Source organism: Moschus berezovskii, chromosome 8 (genome assembly GCF_049115385.1).
Source record: "Moschus berezovskii isolate FMDL1 chromosome 8, NW_MosBer_1.0, whole genome shotgun sequence".
In the NCBI taxonomy this organism is placed as follows: domain Eukaryota; kingdom Metazoa; phylum Chordata; class Mammalia; order Artiodactyla; family Moschidae; genus Moschus; species Moschus berezovskii.
Window position 1 is genome coordinate 66,072,909 of NC_142467.1, and position 19,156 is coordinate 66,092,064.

General features: G+C 41.7%; 1 protein-coding gene and 1 long non-coding RNA gene across 3 annotated transcripts in view; one reads left to right on the forward strand and one right to left on the reverse strand.

The window, feature by feature from the left end:
* The window catches only part of SAR1B (secretion associated Ras related GTPase 1B), a 29,137-nt gene extending 17,940 nt beyond the window's left edge, over nt 1-11,197 (forward strand). For both annotated transcript variants that reach the window (XM_055431311.2, XM_055431310.2), the window contains 4 exons: nt 1,551-1,616; nt 3,816-3,919; nt 4,945-5,076; nt 6,657-11,197. In XM_055431311.2, the coding sequence (XP_055287286.1) occupies nt 1,551-1,616; nt 3,816-3,919; nt 4,945-5,076; nt 6,657-6,773 (419 nt within the window). In that variant the 3' untranslated portion in view covers nt 6,774-11,197. The remainder of the gene's footprint in view (nt 1-1,550; nt 1,617-3,815; nt 3,920-4,944; nt 5,077-6,656) is intronic.
* LOC148777083 (uncharacterized) lies at nt 976-17,791 on the reverse strand. Its single transcript, XR_016038032.1, has 3 exons — nt 17,520-17,791; nt 14,644-14,720; nt 976-1,189 (listed from the first exon to the last, which is right to left on the reverse strand). It is a non-coding gene; the product is annotated as an uncharacterized LOC148777083 (long non-coding RNA).
* Nucleotides 17,792-19,156: the final 1,365 nt, after the last annotated feature.

Sequence of the window (19,156 nt, forward strand, 5' to 3'; positions counted from 1 at the left end):
TTTTAAGTTTTATCACAGGGGTTAATTTTAAGACCATGGTGTAGGGAGAGGAAACCCAAACGTAACCCAGTAGTCTTACTGAATTGAGGAGACAAGAGACCAGAATTTGGGGAGGCTGAGGTAACTAGAATTTGCTGGGCAGATTACCACAGAGCAAACAGGTCTGTAGAGAAAGAACTTCAGAAATGTTCATGGCTGAATACCAATCTGTGCATACATAGGGTAAAACTACACATAGCCCATCAAAAGAAAAGTTATAGTGAAGCGGTTAGCCAGTTTATTCCCAGAGCTCACACGGAGCCATGAATCCACGTACCCACCAGCCAGAAAGAAGAGACCTTGTAGACTACTCCAAAAAAGCACATCTTAGTAATGAGGCTAACGTGGCTCCAAGTAAATGTTACTTTAGATCTGCTGTAACAAAACTTATAAGCTGATCTGCAAGCAGTTTAACTGCCTGTCAGAACAAAGGAACAAAGTCCAACTTATTTTTGAGGGTGTTTTTGTTTTGACCTTGACCCGGAGCTTGCAGGATCTTAGTTCCCTGACCAGGGTCCCCACAGTGAGATGGCTGAGTCTTCACCACTGGACCACCAGAGAGTTCCCAAAGTCCAACTTTCTTGAAAATGATACAACAAAATCCAACATCCAATAAAAAATTACTAGACATGCAAAGAAGCAGGAAAGTGTGATCCCTAAATAGAAGAAAAGTCAATCAGTAAAATCAGATTGATGGCACAAGTAAAAAGATGATGGAATTAGGAAATATGAACACTAAAACAGCTGTTATGAACATGCTCAAGGATTTAAGGGAAACACAAACATAATGAGGAGAGAATGGAAGATTTAAGCAATCTAGCAAACCTATCACTAAAGTCCCAGAAGGGAAAGTAAGGGAGCAGAAAAAAAATTTGAAGAAATAATAGCCACATTTTTTATTATAATTATGTTTGCCATTAAAGACTGTGTGCGTGTGCTTAGTCACTCAGTTGTGTCCGACTCTTTGCCAACCCCATGGACTGTAGCCCGCCAGGGTCCTCTATGGGGATTCTCCAGGCAAGAATACTGGAGAATGGGTTGCCATGCCCTCCTCCAGGGGATCTTCCCAACCAGGGATTGAACACAGGTCTCTCGCATTACAGACGGATTCTTCATGGTCTGAGCCACTAGGAAGTCCCAAAACCATCACCTGTGAAATATAACAGCCATGAGAAAATATTGTTTTTTCATCTTTATCATTTAAGATGAATTACAGGAAAAATTATTTGGTTAGACCTGTCACTTGAATTCACAGTAAATAATTGTCAATTTCAGCTGGATAAAGGAGGAAAAATAAGTTGGATTTGTGGTGGGCACTGAATACTAGAATTGATTACCAGTTACTTGCATTGTACTGGCAATATGAAATGGAATATAGTAGTTATAACAAAGAATTCCTTTTTGATTTGACCTTATTTGCAATTAAAGTAAATCAAACTTTAAGTGGCAGTATATGCCAGAAATGGACTTCTAATTTTCATGTTTTTAAAACATTTTGTATTATTATTTAGCTTCAGAAGAACTAACCATTGCTGGTATGACCTTTACAACTTTTGATCTGGGCGGACATGTTCAAGGTGAGATTCTGCTACTCTTACAGTTGTTTTATTTAATAAAATTGTGACCATTATGTTACAGTGCATGAAATCTCATTTTATTCAAGGACAGCCAGAGTAGACCTAAAATTTAGGAATTATCACCCCTGGATAAATGCTTTAAATGCAAAGGATGATTTTCATGATACTCCAGTTTAAGTCTGAATTGCTCTTGGTGATAAAGCATAAGAGTAAAATTTCGCCTCCATTTTTTCTCTTCTTCAGCCCACCTCTCTCTTACTGTCATAGTCACATTCAGTTCAGTTCAGTCGCTCAGTCGTGTCCGACTCTTTGCGACCCCATGAATCACAGCACGCTAGGCCTCCCTGTCCATCACTAACTCCCGGAGTTCACTCAAACTCATGTCCATTGAGTCGGTGATGCCATCCAGCCATCTCATTCTCTGTCGTCCCCTTCTCCTCCTGCCCCCAATCCCTCCCAGCATAAGAGTCTTTTCCAGTGAGTCAGCTCTTCGCATGAGGTGGCCTAAGTATTGGAGTTTCAGCTTTAGCATCAGTCCTTCCAATGAACACCCAGGACTGATGTCCTTTAGAATGGACTGGTTGGATCTCCTTGCATGTTATGAATATGTTATTGCTTCTGTTGCTCCATATGAAAAGCCTTCATTGGCTAACTCATTATCTACAAAATAAAGGCCATACTCACTGACCTGGTTTTCAGGATTTCTATGATCTGATTGCACTTTACGTTACTTTTTGAGTCTTTATTTCCCACTATTCCCTTTCTCATTCTCTTTGCTCCAACCAAACCAAACCATCTTGGTGTTTGTTCTTCCATCTCTGTGCTCATGTGGTCTCTCCATCAGCACACAGGTAACCCACTTTCAGGGCTCAGTGTTAAGTGTGGCTGCCCCCTCTGAGAAGCCACTCCCAGCTGGGAGTGCTCTCCACTATACTTACCTAGCAATTAGTACATTTGTATACATGTCTAAAGATTGGAATGACTGTCTTATTTCAGACTCTACTAAACTTTCTGGGATTGAAATGCTTGGTATTTTTTAATATCCCCAAAAAGACCTAGCAGTACCCACTACATAGTAATTCATAAATAATGAATACTACAAAGGTTGTGGCTAGAGAAAGTACATTTGAGATATATATCAATTGTTTAAAATATACATAAACTAATTCCTAGAATATAATGATTAGATTTAGAACCTAATGGAGGTTGAGGCTTCATCTCTATATGAAGGTGTATTATAAAGTTGAAGTCAGGAGAAAAAAGTTACCTTCCTCTAGGACACCTTCAAAAATATTTTATTTTCTAAAAGAGAATGTCATGGAAAAAATTACCCTAATGGTTTCATAAATTTGTGCTATGAGTAGAACAATTTGCTTTATTTTTTAACTTAACAAGTCTGAACCTGATACTGATTTCCTTCTGTTACTGACTCCAGACTTGATCACTAGCAAAAAACTGATAAACTAGAAATGTCAAAAAGAAATGAATACTGCATATAACAAATAGTAGTGGTCCCTCCGATGAGCTTAACGTGCATCCTTGTCCATTTGTAATCAAATATTAATTCTTCTTCTGACATGGGTAAACTGGGGCAGACTAAAATATCTGACTTGCCCAAATTAAGGAAAACCTGTAATTTCTTCTTTGGTCATCTGGAAAGATTTTGGCAATACTGGATAAAAGATTAACAAGTATATAGTGGTGTTGGAGAAGACTCTTGAGTCCCTTGTACTGCAAGGAGATCCAACCAGTCCATTCTAAAGGAGATCAATCCTGGGTGTTCATTGGAGGGACTGATGCTAAAGGTGAAACTGCAATGCTTTGGCCACCTCATGCGACGAGTTGACTCACTGGAAAAGACTCTGATGCTGGGAAAGGTTGGGGGCGGGAGGAGAAGGGGACGACGGAGAATGAGATGGCTGGATGCCATCACCGACTCTGTGGACATGAGTTTGAGTGTGGACATGAGTTTGAGTGTACTCCGGGAGTTGATGATGGACAGGGAGGCCTGGCGTGCTGTGATTCATGGGGTCGCGGAGAGTCGGACACGACTGAGCGACTGAACTGAACTGAACTGAACTGAATGATGTAGCAGCAGCAAAGGGCTAATTACACTTGATATCTTGTTGGACTCTTCCATCAAACCATCTGCTAGGTTTGACCAGCAAATAAAATCTAACTCCCGATTGTTTTTGTTAGCTCGAAGAGTGTGGAAAAACTACCTTCCTGCTATCAATGGCATTGTATTTCTGGTGGATTGTGCAGACCATGAAAGGCTGTTAGAATCAAAAGAAGAACTTGATGTAAGTTAAATAATTAAAACAGTTGAATCACTCTGGTAAGCCTAGAAAATAGGTTAGAGATGTAGGTATGAGAGTGTAGCTTTTCTGCAGCCTTTGATGTAACTCCTGACAATTTGTGGAGTTCAGAGATTACTTAGAATGCAGAGGAAGTACCTTGGAGTGATTGTGGCTATTGAGGAGTACTAACAAGATTTCCTTCCTGAAGGCTCAGGCTCATTCTATGCAGTGTGTGCCCTTGTAGTTTATTTCATATCTGCTGCATTCCTATAGTGGCTTGGTCCTAAGCCCCTGGTCCTCCAGGTGGTATCTTCAGGAGTTGGCCAGAACCTGGAAATTGTATAACATGCTGTCTTTGTCACCATTCCCAGGAGTGATCAAGGCCATGTGTAGCCACCTCCTCTCCCATCTCTCAGGTTACATGTTTCATAAAGGGGCTCAGGAGCAGTAAGCAAGGCCAGTGCTAGACCTGGGCCCACAGAGAAAGGAGGTTCATGATTTGATGGAAGGTTGACCCAACCATGCCTCTACCAAGAGCAAGCAAACAAGTACTTATTCATGTGGAAAAGTCCTGGTAAGTTCTATGGTCATGGAACAGAGCCAGAGAATTCCTTTGTTCCTACTTTGTGCCAGGCACTAAGCATATTACCTCATTTAATTCTCAGATTAACTCTGTAAGGTAGGTGCTACTATTGCAGATTCTCTTTGAACTTCAGTGAGCCTTATTTGTCTAAGATCTCACAACTCAAAAGCAGCAGAATTAGAAATGAAACCATGTCTGCACACCCTCAAAGTGTTGAGCCTAGTCACAATGAGCATTTACAGAAGGAGACAGAGAGACAGAAGAATTGAGCTATGGGATCGTTGAGCTCACTTTAAAAATGTAGGGAAAGTTCACCGAAGAAAGCCAAACTGCCAGGATATGATAGAAAGTGAGCCTTTGATGCCCATTTGCTATCTTGTCAGTGAGCCCTTTAGATGGTTCTATATCAACATCTTAACTTTAATTTTTTTTTGTTTTCTTTCAGTCACTAATGACAGATGAAACTGTTGCTAATGTGCCTATACTGATTCTTGGGAATAAGATTGACAGGCCTGAAGCCATCAGTGAAGAGAGGCTGCGAGAGATGTTTGGTTTATATGGTCAGACAACAGGAAAGGTAAAAAGAAAAAAACATTGACAGGTGTGAATACTTCATTCAGTAGTACAAATATCTTTTTATTTACTTTTAATCTTCTGAAAAGGTCTGTTCCCATACTTAACAGTAATCATGTTTATCAGTCTAATTGGTTAGTCTGGCTTCTTTTTTTTAATTGGGATATAATTGACATATATTATACTAGTTTCAGGTGTCCAACCAGATGTCTTTAAATTACTATTGTCCAACCTCACAAGCCCATTTTCATTTTCTTCTTAAAAACTGTCATTGGTACATTTAGGTCTTTTTTGAATGTCCTCATTTATTTTCTTCCTACCACTGAATGAAATGAAACCTTTTCTTCAGTTCAGTTCAGTCACTCAGTCATGTCCGACTCTTTCCAACCTCATGGACTGCAGCACGCCAGGCTTCCCTGTCCATCACCAACTCCTGGAGCTTACTCAGACTCCTGTCCATCGAGTCGGTGATGCCATCCAACCATCTCATCCTCTGTTATCCCTTTCTCCTCCTTTCGATCTTTCCCAGCATCAGGGTCTTTTCCAATGAGTCAGTTCTTTGCATCAGGTGGCCAAAGTATTGGAAGTATCACCAACCAATCTTTTCTTGGTGATATAAAAAAATGTCACAGCCTATGCATATGGGAAACTTAATGAAAGCTTTCAAAATTTTGTCATAATTTTTCAGAATTAGCCACTAAATAATATATTTGAATGTTTAAGCATACCAGTAATGTGTTTAGGCCCCCGGTTCAGTATTTAAGTCCAGAGTTCACCACAGATAAAAATGAAATGTATACTTGGCTATAGCAGAGTTATGGGGTTTTCAGAACATAGACTTCATAATTAAGCTTTCGGTTCAGTTCAGTTCAGTCACTCAGTCGAGTCCGACTCTGCGACCCCATGAATCACAGCACTCCAGGCCTCCCTGTCCATCACCAACTCCCGGAGTTCACTCAAACTCATGTCCATCGAGTCGGTGATGCCATCCAGCCATCTCATTCTCTGTCGTCCCCGTCTCCTCCCACCGCCAATCAAGCAGAGACAGTACTAATTAAGCTTTAACACACATTATTCTTGCATTCATTTTTACTGGGATTTGTTTTGGGGAAGGAACTTATTATTGAAAAATCCCAGAGTAGAGCAATATGGCAGCCTATGGAAGGAGACTGCTATGTTAGATAAGGTAAACTTTGGTCTGTTTTCTGTGTCTTCTTTTTAATAAGTCAACTCCACATTAATTTTAAGAATTGCCTTGTTAGGTCATAAATCTACTCACAGAATGTTTTTAATATTAGTGAAGCCAGTTGTCCCAGGTAACTTGAATTTTTTCGAAGTCACAGATTATTTTCATTCTTGTGCACCTCACAGGCTCACCTCTATCCCCCTGAATGGACATCTGTCCTACAGCAGAGTGAGAGGAGGTGCCCTCTGTGTTTAGGGGAAGGGACTTGGGTGACAAACAGCCATGGCTTTATCACAGTCACCCTTTGTTCCAAGATGTACGAACTGCAGCTCTCCTAGAGAGTAGGGCTTTTATTTCATTAAGAGGTCACCCAACATAATGCCCATCTTCTCTCCTAGGGCAATGTATCTCTGAAAGAACTGAATGCCCGGCCCTTAGAAGTTTTCATGTGCAGTGTGCTCAAAAGACAAGGCTACGGAGAAGGCTTCCGCTGGATGGCACAGTACATTGATTAACACCAGCCCACATCAGTTCCAGGTCTCACCATTCAGGCCTACTCAGAGATTTGATCACTCAACATGCATAACTTGAATTCAATAGACTTTTATTGTTGGTTAGAAAACAGATGTTTTTTAGATTATTAATATTTTATCAACTTAATTTGAGTGAGAATTGAAAACTGATTCAAATAAGTTTGAATATCACAATGTTAGCTTTCTAATTCCATAATACTTAGTTTTTACAGTTTATAATGTGACATTACCCCCAGCACCATTTTTGAACAGCAACTTTCCAGACGACATTTGAAGCACTTTTTAACAACATGAAACTACAAATATCAACCATATTTAAAAGCTCATCATGTTAAATTTTTTATGTAATTTTTTGGAACTAGTTTTTAAATTTTAGATTATATGTCCACCTATCTTTAGTAAGCAGTTAATAATAAGCTTATTAATGATTGCATGATGCCTTACAGTTTCAATTATTTTTTTCTTATGCAAACGTCATGCAATAAAACAAACCCTAATGTTTGGCATCCTTGTTGGGCAAATGTTTCATTTTAATGTGTCTTATCTGGCTAGTATGCTCTGAAGTTTTGCGTATTTAATATTAAATATATGAGAGTGTTGTGGGAAAGGAGATTGCTTTAGAATATTTAGGATAATGTTTAAGTCCCTACAGGCTTTTGCATTTATCTGGAGACACCTTATACCACATTTATCTCTGAATCATGTATATTTTTATCTGTAACACTACCATTACCAGTGCTGATGGGGTCCACGTCCTAGTCCCTGTGGGACGGCCTTCTGAAAAAAAGCACATGTTCTGGTACAACCCAAGGTTAATTTTTGGTTTGATGGGCCAATCCCAGTTGTCTAATTCTGAAGTGCTCCAATCTTAATGGCACCCAGTTTGGTAATCTGCCTTTTCACCAAAAATAATGACAGCCACCAGTCTCCCCACACTTAGAGGTACTCCCCAGTCTTACTTAATGGTACTCAGCAGGGCAAGTGACACGCAGGGTGTTGTGCAGTTGCATGGTGGAGTCCTGCATCTGAGGATAAAGAAAGCGTGTTCTGCTTCAGTTGTCACTGAGATATTTGAAGATTTTGTTCCTGTTCTATGGCTCTTTTGCATTTTGGGTATATTTTATTTCTTGGTGGAAAGAAAATGAATCCATGTATTTTTTCTTAGTTATTCTCAACCAGCTGTTAACTTTACAACACAAAGGCTTTTGTTTTTTGATACCATGCTTGCCACATGATAGTGTCTACAAGCCTCATTGATAAGATTTTCTAATCAGATTTTGGTTGGCTTTTTAAAGCATTTTAAATTTCTAAGAAATTGAATTCTTTTTTCCCATATGTCTGAGATTCCCATGACTAGTTGAAAGACAAGTGCCAAATATTTAAAGATTCTCAAGCTTAAAATTTCCTCTCTTGGTCATAAACTGAGGTTTTATAGTATATTCAACTAATTCTATTGAGAATAGATTGCTCCAGTTCCATCAAGAGTAATTTTAATATCAGAATTACTGTTTTCTCTAGCTCTTGTCCAAATCAGAGTTAACTATAGTCCTTTCTGTCATCAATAATATAATATTGTATATGAAGCAAATAAGGATTGAAAGATATGCCTGGAAGGAATTACTAGTTAGCTAAATCAACAGGGTCACTTCATCATGACATTTAGTTTTAGGAATTTAGCTATGATGTTTATTTTCAGCTTCCTTCTAAAGGAAAATAAAAAAGCTTTCTCCCTGCCTAAAAACATCAGTAACGCCAGGGAAAAAGTAGGAAATGACATTCAGCCTCTTGGTTTATTCTGCCAGATATGTTTAAAGTTCTCATTTCTAACGTCTTGACTGAACAAAATTAAGCCTTACTCAAAGTAATTGCCTCTTGTTGATGGTATCTGTTTTCAGTATTTACAGGGACATGCTTTTCTTCAGGTATTTCCTAGTATCTGTTGTGATAATTGAGAAGTTAATTATCTGTGTCATAAATTCGTTTCAAAGAAAAAGCTTACTGGTTTCTCAAGAGGGGATTTGCTTTCTGGCACAAACTCTCTTGTTCCAGAACTCTCATTCTAGGTCTGTCACTGGGATCAAAGAAACAGAGTCACTTTGTGGACCACAGCTAAACTGTGGATATTTTCCTAATGATCTAAGTCTTCCAGAGTCTGAACCTCTGGAAATGAAGCTGCACTTTCCTGCCAGCCCCAGGGAGACGGACCTCAGAGTTCCCCAGTGATTGGGCTTATCATCCAGCTCTGAGAGCTCCTCAGAAAACGTACAGAGTCACTGCTTCCATCAGGAGAAGCAATTTAAGAGAATGCCAAGAAATGGCAAAAGCATGTGGGAAAAACATATACTCTGTATGTGCCTGTGCAAGTGTGTACCTTTGTGGAGTATTTTGGGGGTAAATGTAGTTAATTTTGTTCTTCCCTCTATGAAGTGTGAAAATGTAATTAACACTATTATATACAAGTTAAGACTGGATTCCATATACATCAGGAAGTGTTCAAAAGATGTTTTAAAATCTTAAGTCCAAAACTCTAAAAAGATGGCCTCAGCTGGCTTTTATATTTTTAAAAAGATTCTTAACCCCATACCTGTTTCAGTGACTGCTAATAATTATACTTTTCTGTAACTGGTTAAATTGATGGATTCCAGTTTATCTTGATTAGTTTTTAGATTGGAGATTATAGCATTTTTAAAAATTGGGCACAGATATTCCCTGAAGAATATGAAAAATATTCTTCACTATTGATTTAGTTAACCCAGTATCCCTGAGTGCCAAAGAAGTATGAATTCAGATATTGCCTGCATAGATCTAGATTTTAGTTTTGTGTGCCTGTGTACATATACAACTTTACTGTGGTTTACAGCATAAACACAGAATGTTGTTTCTTTTCTTTAGTTTTCAACTGGCTCACACTACATGTAGTGCTTTCCAGCACATAAACTACTTGTAAATCACTGAAATAGAGTAATAACTTTGATAAAAGTGTTTCTTGTCTTCTGCAAAGTGATTTGATTAACCACATTCAAAATCCAGCATTTTCACAAGTTCCATCATTAAAAACAGAATACCTCTAGTTGATGATTTGAGCTTCAGCAGACAGGTTTACATTTTCTGAACCTGTATTTGGTATGTGACTCAATGTGGCATTTCAGTCTTGTTAGTCACTTACATGACTGAAGTTTGCAAGGCTTCTATTGCCAAATAAATTTTGATCAGAGTACACTGACAAAGCTTATATAAAAGAAAGTCTCTCAGAATATCGTGTGTTGATTTAGAGTACATTGTTTGAATCGTTTTAAATATATGAAAAGTTGGTGAAGTTTAAAAAAATCTCCAAGACAACATGAAAAAATGAGATTAGCAAATATAAATTTCTGGATAAAATTAATAAGGAATTAGAGGTTTTCTATAAACCTTTAATTTTTTTTTTGTTATAAACAGTAAGAGTTCAGAAAACATATTTTAAATTAAGGACTAAATTCTCAAAGCCCAATATTAATGTTTCTGGTCTTTCCAATCACTGTCCTTTTGAAATGCAAATTAGTGCTTTTTAACCAAAAAAAGAAAAAAAGAACAAGCTCTTAAAAATATGGGGCTGTGCCTCTGTGTAAAGTGATTGGGATTTTGTTAAAACCATGTTTCTACTCTTGAACCCTATAGCCATTCCCCCTCACATACCTCCAGCCCATACCTGGAAATCCCTGAGTATAAACGGAATTGACCTCTGTTGATCTGACCAACTACTGACCATCTATTGAAGATGCAGTTTTGAATCAACTGATTTTTGTCTTCACAATTTAAAACATTAAACAGATAATATATTTAATAACTCTGATTATTCTGGGCTTTGACCACACCTTTAAACAGAATCCAAATTAATCACAGTAAAGTAAGCAAATTTATTCAAAGTTAACTTTGTTTCAGGAGTGCCCCCACTCCAAATAGATTTTAAGACAGAAATGGGAAAGGCTTTTGAGTGATTTCATGGAGAATTATCATCTTTGGAAAAGATTCACATCAGAATGGCCAACTTCACGTGGGTTTCTGGATTCCCTGGTGCTGCTCCTAACCTGAACTCATATAATCTATTGCCATACTGAGGCAAGAGCACTCAGGGTGAATGCAGTCAGGTAACTTTCAAAGTGATCAAAGTGTTTTCTGTGGTGAGGCCTTTAGTATCCGGCTGAATGCAGAGTATGTTGAAGTGGTAAGTCGGTGATAAGTTTTTCATCACTAACCTTGTTTGCACTTTTGTACACCACTGCTTGCACTAGTATCTTAGTGTGAATTTTAACAATTGTTTTACAGTGTATACAGATTGTTAAGCATTAATTTATATAAAGATGTTTCTGTTTACCTTTATGTATTTTACAAAGAACAGATATAATACATGGTTAAATGTTCTTGAATTGTGTTTGTGTGTTATTTTGATTATGTTCCATTATCTTTTTACCCCCTATGATTTGAGTGTCAGAAATAGAAAAATAAAATAATTACCTGGTCTTTGAAACACTCTGGTGTCAGGTCCCGTTTTTATCATCTAATAGTTTTTATTGTGCTTATTAGAAATTTCTTGAACTTTGAAATTACTAAGGTTATAGAACATGCCCTCTGTACAAGGATTCCAAGGAACTGAGGGCTAATTTGCTTAGACTAGAAAACGCTTACAAGCATGCTGTAGTAGGACTTACACAATGCTGACTCAGTTGAAATGTGAAAAATAAACAGTTGGTTGGTTTTATCTACATCAAGGTTCTCAAGCTTTAGTACGCATCAGAATCTCCTAGGGGTGGGGGGAACTTTAAAAAAAACTTAACACTAGAGGAAAAAAAAAAATCCCCCCAAAAACTGTGATTCAGTAAATCTGAGGTGGAGTGGAAGGCAAGCATACAAGTCTTCAACAAGTTTCTCAGGTTTTTCTGATGCCAGAATGTGTAGATTTTCATTTAGGAGAAACAGTAATATACCACTAAATACTTTTAATACTAAATGATCATTGGCTAATCAGTGAAGAAAATTTTTCTTTTTTTTTTTTTGCCTGAGAATTCATTTACTAGGTAAATCCTACGTCAATGTAGGGCTTCCCTGCTGGCTCAGTGGTAAAGAACCTGCTGGCCAATGAGGAGACACAGGTTCAGTCCCCGGGTCAGGAAGATCCCATGGAGCAGGAAACCGCAACCCACTCCAGTATTCTCCCCTGGGAAATCCCATGGACAGAGGAGCCTGGTTGGCTACAGTCCATGCGGTGGCAAAGAGTCACATACAAATTAGCAACTGAGCATGCACGCACATCACTGTAACCTGTAGCTGGTGGTTCTCAACCTTGGCTACAATTAAGAATCACCGAAAGCCCAGGTAGCAGAATTTTTTCAACTCAGATTGAAAAATGAAATGAAAAAATATCATTTTGATAAGGATTATCAAGCTACTTTTGAGGCTTAAATCTAACTATAAGACCTTTCTAAGGACTTCCATGATGGTCCAGTGGTTAAGAATATACCTTGCAAAACAGGGGATGCAGGTTTGACCCCCAACTGGAGAACTAAGATTCCCACATGTGGCGGAGCAACGAAGCCCAAGCCCCTCAACTACTGAGCCCGCGCACCAGAGCTAGACAGTCCATGCACAGCAACAAAAGATCCTGCAGGTCGAAATTAAGACCTGATGCAGCCAAATATATATTAACAAACAAAACTTATACAGACATTCCTTTAACCTTTCCACTAACAATGTGCAGGATGACATAAGGCTTTGTGCTAACTCTTTTAACATGACCAGTCATGATTCTATTACCGTTGAAGTGAAGTGAAGTCACTCAGTTGTGTCCGACTGTGACCCCATTGACTGTAGCCTACCAGGATCCTCCATCCATGGGATTTTCCAGGCAAGAATACTGGATTGGGTTGCCATTTCCTTCTCCAAGAGATCTTCCCAACCCAGGGATTGAACCCGGGTCTCCCGCATTATAAGCAGACGCCTTACCATCTGAGCCACCAGGGAAGTCCAATTACCACTGAGTCCATCAAATAGAGATTTAGCATGCACTCAAACCATTTGTTGAACTGAAACTAACAAAGTAGACAGTGACTGTATTGAAGGGATAAATGCTAAGAAAATAAAATCCAGTTTATTCAGACATGTCTCCAAATAAGACATACAGATGGCTAATAAACACATGAAAAGATACTCAACATCACTCATTATTTTAAAAATGCAAATCAAAACTACAATGAGGTATCACCTCACATTCGTCAAAATGACGATCATCAAAAAGTCTACAAACAATAAATGCTGGAGAGGGTGGGGAGAAAAGGGAACTCTCTTGTACTGTGGTGGGAATGTAAATTGATACAGCCACTATGGAGAACAGTATGGAGATTCCTTAAAAAACCAAGAATAAAACTACTATACGACCCAACAATCCCACTACTGAGCACATACCCTGACAAAACCATAATTGAAACATGTACCCCATTGTTCACCGCAGCACTATTTATAAGAGCTAGACTGTGGAAGCAACCTATTAACAGATGTCCATCAACAGATGAATGGATAAAGAAGTTGTGGTACATATATACAATGGAATATACTCAGTCATAAAAAAAAAAACATTTGAGTCAGTTCTAACGAGGTAGTGAACCTAGAGCCTATTATACAGCATGCAGTAAGTCAGAAAAACAAATATCGTATATTAACGCACATAGCACATACATGGAATAGAAAGATGGTACTGAGACCTACTGCACAGCAGCAGTGGAGATGCAGACATAGAGAACAGACCTGTGGACACAGTGGGGGAAAGAAAGGTGGGGCAGACTGAGACAGGAGCAGGGAAACACACATTACCACATGCGAGACAGGCAGTGGGAATTTGCTATATGACGAGGGAGCACAGACTGGTGCTCTCTGACAACCTAGAGGGGTTGCATGAGGCGGGGAGGCGGGAGGAAGGTTTAAGAGGGAGGGGACATATGTATACCTATGGCTGATTCACGCTGATGTGTGGCAGAAACCAACACGATGCTGTAAAAGCAATTATCCTTCAATTAAAAAGTTTCTAAAATGGAAAAAAAGTCCGGTTTATTTACCTCATTTTCTTGAATTTAGTTACATAGTACCCCACCAGACTATCTGATGGGCTTCCCAGGTAGCGTGAGTGGTAGAGAACCCACCTGCCAGTGCAGGACACGTAAGGGACACGGGTTCGATCCCTGGGTGAGGAGGATCCCCTGGAGAAAGGCATGGCAACCCACTCCAGTATTCTTGCCTGGAGAATCCCATGGACAGAGGAGTCTGGGGGAGCTACAGTCCATAGAGGCTCACAGAATTGGACATGACCGAAGCGACTTAGCAAAGCACACAGCACAAACTATCTGATATTTGTAATAAAGGTACAGCAATGCAACGTCACAGCCCCCAAAAGAGTGCGAAAAGCACCTTGTGGGGAATAGGGGAACTAAGAAATAGTGTAAAAGAAGCCCTTCGGGTGGTGGCCACCATCCTCCTAATTGAAAGGTGAAAACAACAACTTAGAAACCTGATGATTAAAAACAAAGGTCCCAAAAACAGGCCCTTATAAAGGATTCAGCTGGGTATTAAGTTAGTTGACAAAGGTCAAAGCCTGTGTTTACAAAGCCTCTTAACTTGATTTATTTAAAATTAGACACCAAAACTCAATAATTTTCTGGCTATTATGTGGTAAACAAAGGAAGCCTTGCTTTGGAGTGTGGATTTTGACTGGAGGCAGTACGGTGAACCATTTAACATGCTCGTTAAAGTCACTGAGTGCAGTGATGGCACCATGCCACCACAAACGAGCTGGTAACGTTGCAAAAAGACTGAAGAGCTTTCTCACCTGATCATGTTGAAAGGACCTGGGTTCATGGGTAACAGTCCTCCAGTCAAAATCTTCAGAGGTGTCGTGTTTCACGGCTGTTAAAAGTAAACAAGGGGAAGAAATGATTGGAGGTGAGGTACAGGCGAACAGACAGAGAACACTTGGGGGTCAAAATGAAGATACTTGTTTACTCCTTTCTTGAGCTAAAAGGAATTGAATGTGAACCTCATCAGTGGAGTTGGAGTTTCATTTCATCCGGGATTAGGAAAATCCCACAAACCAGAGAGATTATAAACATTACCATTACAGCACCATTTTCAGGGTTCTCTCCTAGTCCTTGGGTTTGGGTTGAGGTCTCTAGACCCACCTCGTGACTAGGAAGCCACACCAGATTGATTGCAGTCTGGAGAAAAGCACATTGACTTCCCTCCATTCTATGGACTTCTCTTTCGAAACCCGAATGGCCAAGAGACTTTCTTTGAGTAAAACACAGAATAGGCGAGTTCCAGCCCTGTTCTGGGCCTCAGAGCTTATTTGCAACTAGGGGCTCCACTGCAAGGGGAAACAAGTCTGACAGTCCCTGAAGGAAAACACGCAACGCTACTTTCTTTTCTGACTTCAGGGTGGTAGACACAGGGGCAAAAAGCTATTTTGAGACCCATCTGAAATCTTCTCCACATCAGCTTCTGTTTGGGACCAGGTTCAGGATCCACAATCCCCTGGCAGTCTGACGGCAGGGAGACCCCTCTTGGATTCTGAAGCCTCTCTGCCTTCCTCTTTGGAGAAGCGGTTTCTGATTACTTGACATGTTGGCGGCCTTGCTCACTGCTCCATGTGCAGGGCTGGGCTGCGTAAAATATGAGGGAGGGTCCCTACTCACTGGGTTCGTTTTCTCTCTTTTACACATAAAGCCTTATGTGTGGAAGACTATTAGTTATCACTAGGTCTTTTGCAAGTACTGTGCAAGTGTTGGGTTCAGGTTGGGACAGGTGGCCACACTTTCTGTCTGCCCTTCCACGAGTCAGTCAGTCAGCTGGCATTTCCTCAACACCTCCTTGCTGGGGACTTACATGGAATGATGAAAAATGGGCAGCCATCTGCCCAAGGCACCACAGAAGGCAAAAGGGAAAGGCCCTCAACCACCATCGAAGTTTCTAAAAAGGGGGCACCAGAGCTGAATCTTGAAGGCATATAAACTGTTTAGTAAAGAAGGGGTGAATACGGTGAGTCTAAGCAGACAGAACAGCAAAGACGAAGGCACAGCAGAAGACGGCACGCTGTGATTTGGGGCTGGTAGAGCCCAGAGCGTGAAGAGGTACTGTGTGGACAATGTATTAGACAAATGTCAGTGGAGGAAAAGACAAGAACATGAGGCCTAAACTGAGAAGGCAGGAGAGCAGGGCTGCTCTTTCCCATCTTTCAGCCCGTTTTTCACCTGTCAAAGTAGGCTACTTCTAACACTGATTCTAAAACCAACAGTTTATAACGTATGACCACGTTTTCCAACCCAAGGCAGGAGCCAGCGATCCACCAGGAGAGCCCGCTCATGGGGCCATAAGATGAGGAATAGGCTATTTGAAGTTGGGAACAACTGTATGATGTGTGTCCCCAAAATGCCACACTGAGAATGCACAGCAGAATGTGTGCTAGTGACAAGGAAGACACAGGTTTGAGATCAAATTAAAAATAACACAGGGTGACCCGGGGCGAATTCATGTCAATGTATGGCAAAACCAACCAATATAATATTGTAAAATAATTTGCCTCCAATAAAAAATTAATTAATTAAAAAAAAATAACACAGGGTGGATGCTGTACAGGGAACTCTGCTCAATGCTATATGGCAGCCTGGATGCTAGGGGAGTTTGGGGAGAATGGATACATGCTACCTATGGCTGAGTCCCTTTGCTGTCCACCTGAAACTATAGCCACTGTTAACTGGCTATAATCTAAAATTAAAAGTTAAAAAACAAGCTGGAACTGTTGACACAGCCAGTATTGCCAACCTATTCAATAAAAGACATCAGGCTAAGGGGGTGGAGGGTTGGGGCTCCCCAAGAGTACTGCTGGGAGCCAGGAGCTGAGACCCCAACTGTCCCTCTCTGATCCCCCTTCTCCACGAACCTCTTACCTGGGGGCTGGCTTTGCCTGCACACTGTGGGGATCTGATGGTTCCATCCATCAGGCAGGAGAGACATAATAAAAGTAGCTGAGGAGAATACCCTACCTTCAAATCCCCTAGAAAAGTCCTGAACTTGAAAAGTCAAGTGGGCAAGGTATCCTAACTCCCCACACAGCCCAAGGACTGCCCAGTGAACACTTGACCGGACTTGATCTCTGTGGCTCCAGGGCTCAGAACAGCCTGTGAATAGAAACATCATGTTTCAAGGCAACAATTTAGAGTTGAATTTACAGTTGAAAGATGTTTTAAACTTAATATGGATAGCTTAGCAATGGGTTGCTTACAAAATGACAGGCTCTCAGCCACTAGAATTCAGAGGCTGTCCGAGAGAAAGTGGTGGACAAGACGAGCTTTCACGACCGCCCCCCCCCCCCCACCAACCACCTAAACTCTGAGGTATCACCCAGATGAGGCTCCTTGGCTGAGGACTGAGCAGGAACCAGGATTGATAACGCTGTCGGTACTGGTCCCGTAGCCCTTCTTGACCAGAAGGGACGTGCTCCTGGAGAGCAGCGGGGTCGCTAAGACTTGAGCATCCCCTCTGGTTCCAGATGGCCCTTCAGGGCACACTGCTCCCTTTGCCATGAATTCATTTAGGGGTCTAACAATGGACGACGCAGTATTGGGGACCGCCCACGGCAGCTTCCGTAGGCTGAGGAGCATAAATAATTACGGCAGGCACGTGGGAAACAAGGTTTTGTATACCAAGCACCTGTCACCAGAGCCAGGCAGTCACCCAGGGTCCCAAAATAGCAGTTCAGTGTATCCACAGGTGACGGTTTATTTTGCTGAGTCACTCTTCCTTTTCGGCTTCTCCAGCAAACCCTGCTGCTCTTCTGAGTTTCAGGTTGATCCCAACATTCAGTCCCTAGCAATGCAACGTTCCTGCTCTGCAACAGGAGGCTGGGTGAGGGGGCGGGGAGCAGGAGAATTCAACCACCTCCCGCCCGCGGGGTTATACCGCTTCAGGATGGCCGCGGAGAAACCCAGAATGCTGGGAAGGTGGGTGTGTTTCAGGCGCAGGCAGCTGATTGGCTCAGGTGTCACGTGAGCGGTGACCCGGATGACCGCCAGGTGCTTCCAACCCGCGGTCGGCCGGCCCCCCACCCAGGCACCACGTGACCCTCCTCGGCCTTGCCCCCAGACCAGGTGCCTCGGTTGGGCGTGGGGCGGCCCGTGAGAACAACGGAGCTTCAGTGAACAAATCCCTCCGGCCTCGTGGCCTCTCTAGTCCGCCTGCCGGCGTCCCCCTCCTCTCAGAGTGGCTCCTCATTCTAATCACCGCACACGCAGGCCCACTTTGATCCACTCAGCCACCATCCATGGGGGGCACCCAGCAGAACGCTCACCTTCACTTCACAGATAAGGAAACTGAGGCCCAGAAAGGGCCAAAACACAGTCCCTAATTCTCCTTTACCCCAAAGCCCACACGAATCCATTTCTAATCCATTTCTACCGCACTTCCTCATGTGCGGTACATTCCTGGATGAATTTTCTGGACTTGAATGGCCACGAATAGCTAACGGTAACCAAAGATGGGGGTAGAATAAGGCGGACTGCTCACTGAACAGAAACCCCTAGACCTGGGCAAGCCACCCTACAATTGCTGTCACCCAAATCACAGAGCCCGCCCCACACCCCCAGCCCTTCCAGAGAGGCGTGGGCTCCACTTGCAAGCCTGCAGGACATATAACTTACCTTCCTTCCATTCCCCACAGGTCCTGCTCAGCACTTTGCTCTGTCACCATGGGGGCGGGATCTGGTGCTTCACTTCCATGTTCACATCCATGGTTAATGCTATGCTCCTAATGACCCCTCTCCTGGTAACATGAATCTGTGGCCACCGTGCCATTCTGACAATGTGATGACCCTAAGCTTCTTCCTGCTCTGGCTCTGCCCAAGTCCAGTCTGGAGGCTCTCTGTAGCCCCAGTCAGTCCCACCTACCCAGTTGGCCTTAAGGTAAAAGGAAGGGCTCTGTCAGGCTCTCACCTGACCCTCACTGACCACATCCTCTGACCATGGGCTTTCCCACCTAGACCTAAAGAAATCGGTATCCCCAATGTCTTCTATGTGACAGATGGAAAAACTGAGGTACATCAAGTCTACGGCAGAAGACTGGAACCTCGGTTTCCTGATCCTGGGTTAGACATACTTTCCTAAGGCGCTGTACAAAAATCACTATGGGGATGGGGTTAGCAATAATAAAAAGAAGCCTCCTTGAGTTTGAGTTGAGGGACTCAGGGGAGTCATGGATACTCTAGGAAAGGAATTGTTGCCATGCTGTTTGACTTGTGAGATCTTAGTTCTGCAACCAGGGAACACACCCCCAACAGTGAGAGTGCCAAGTT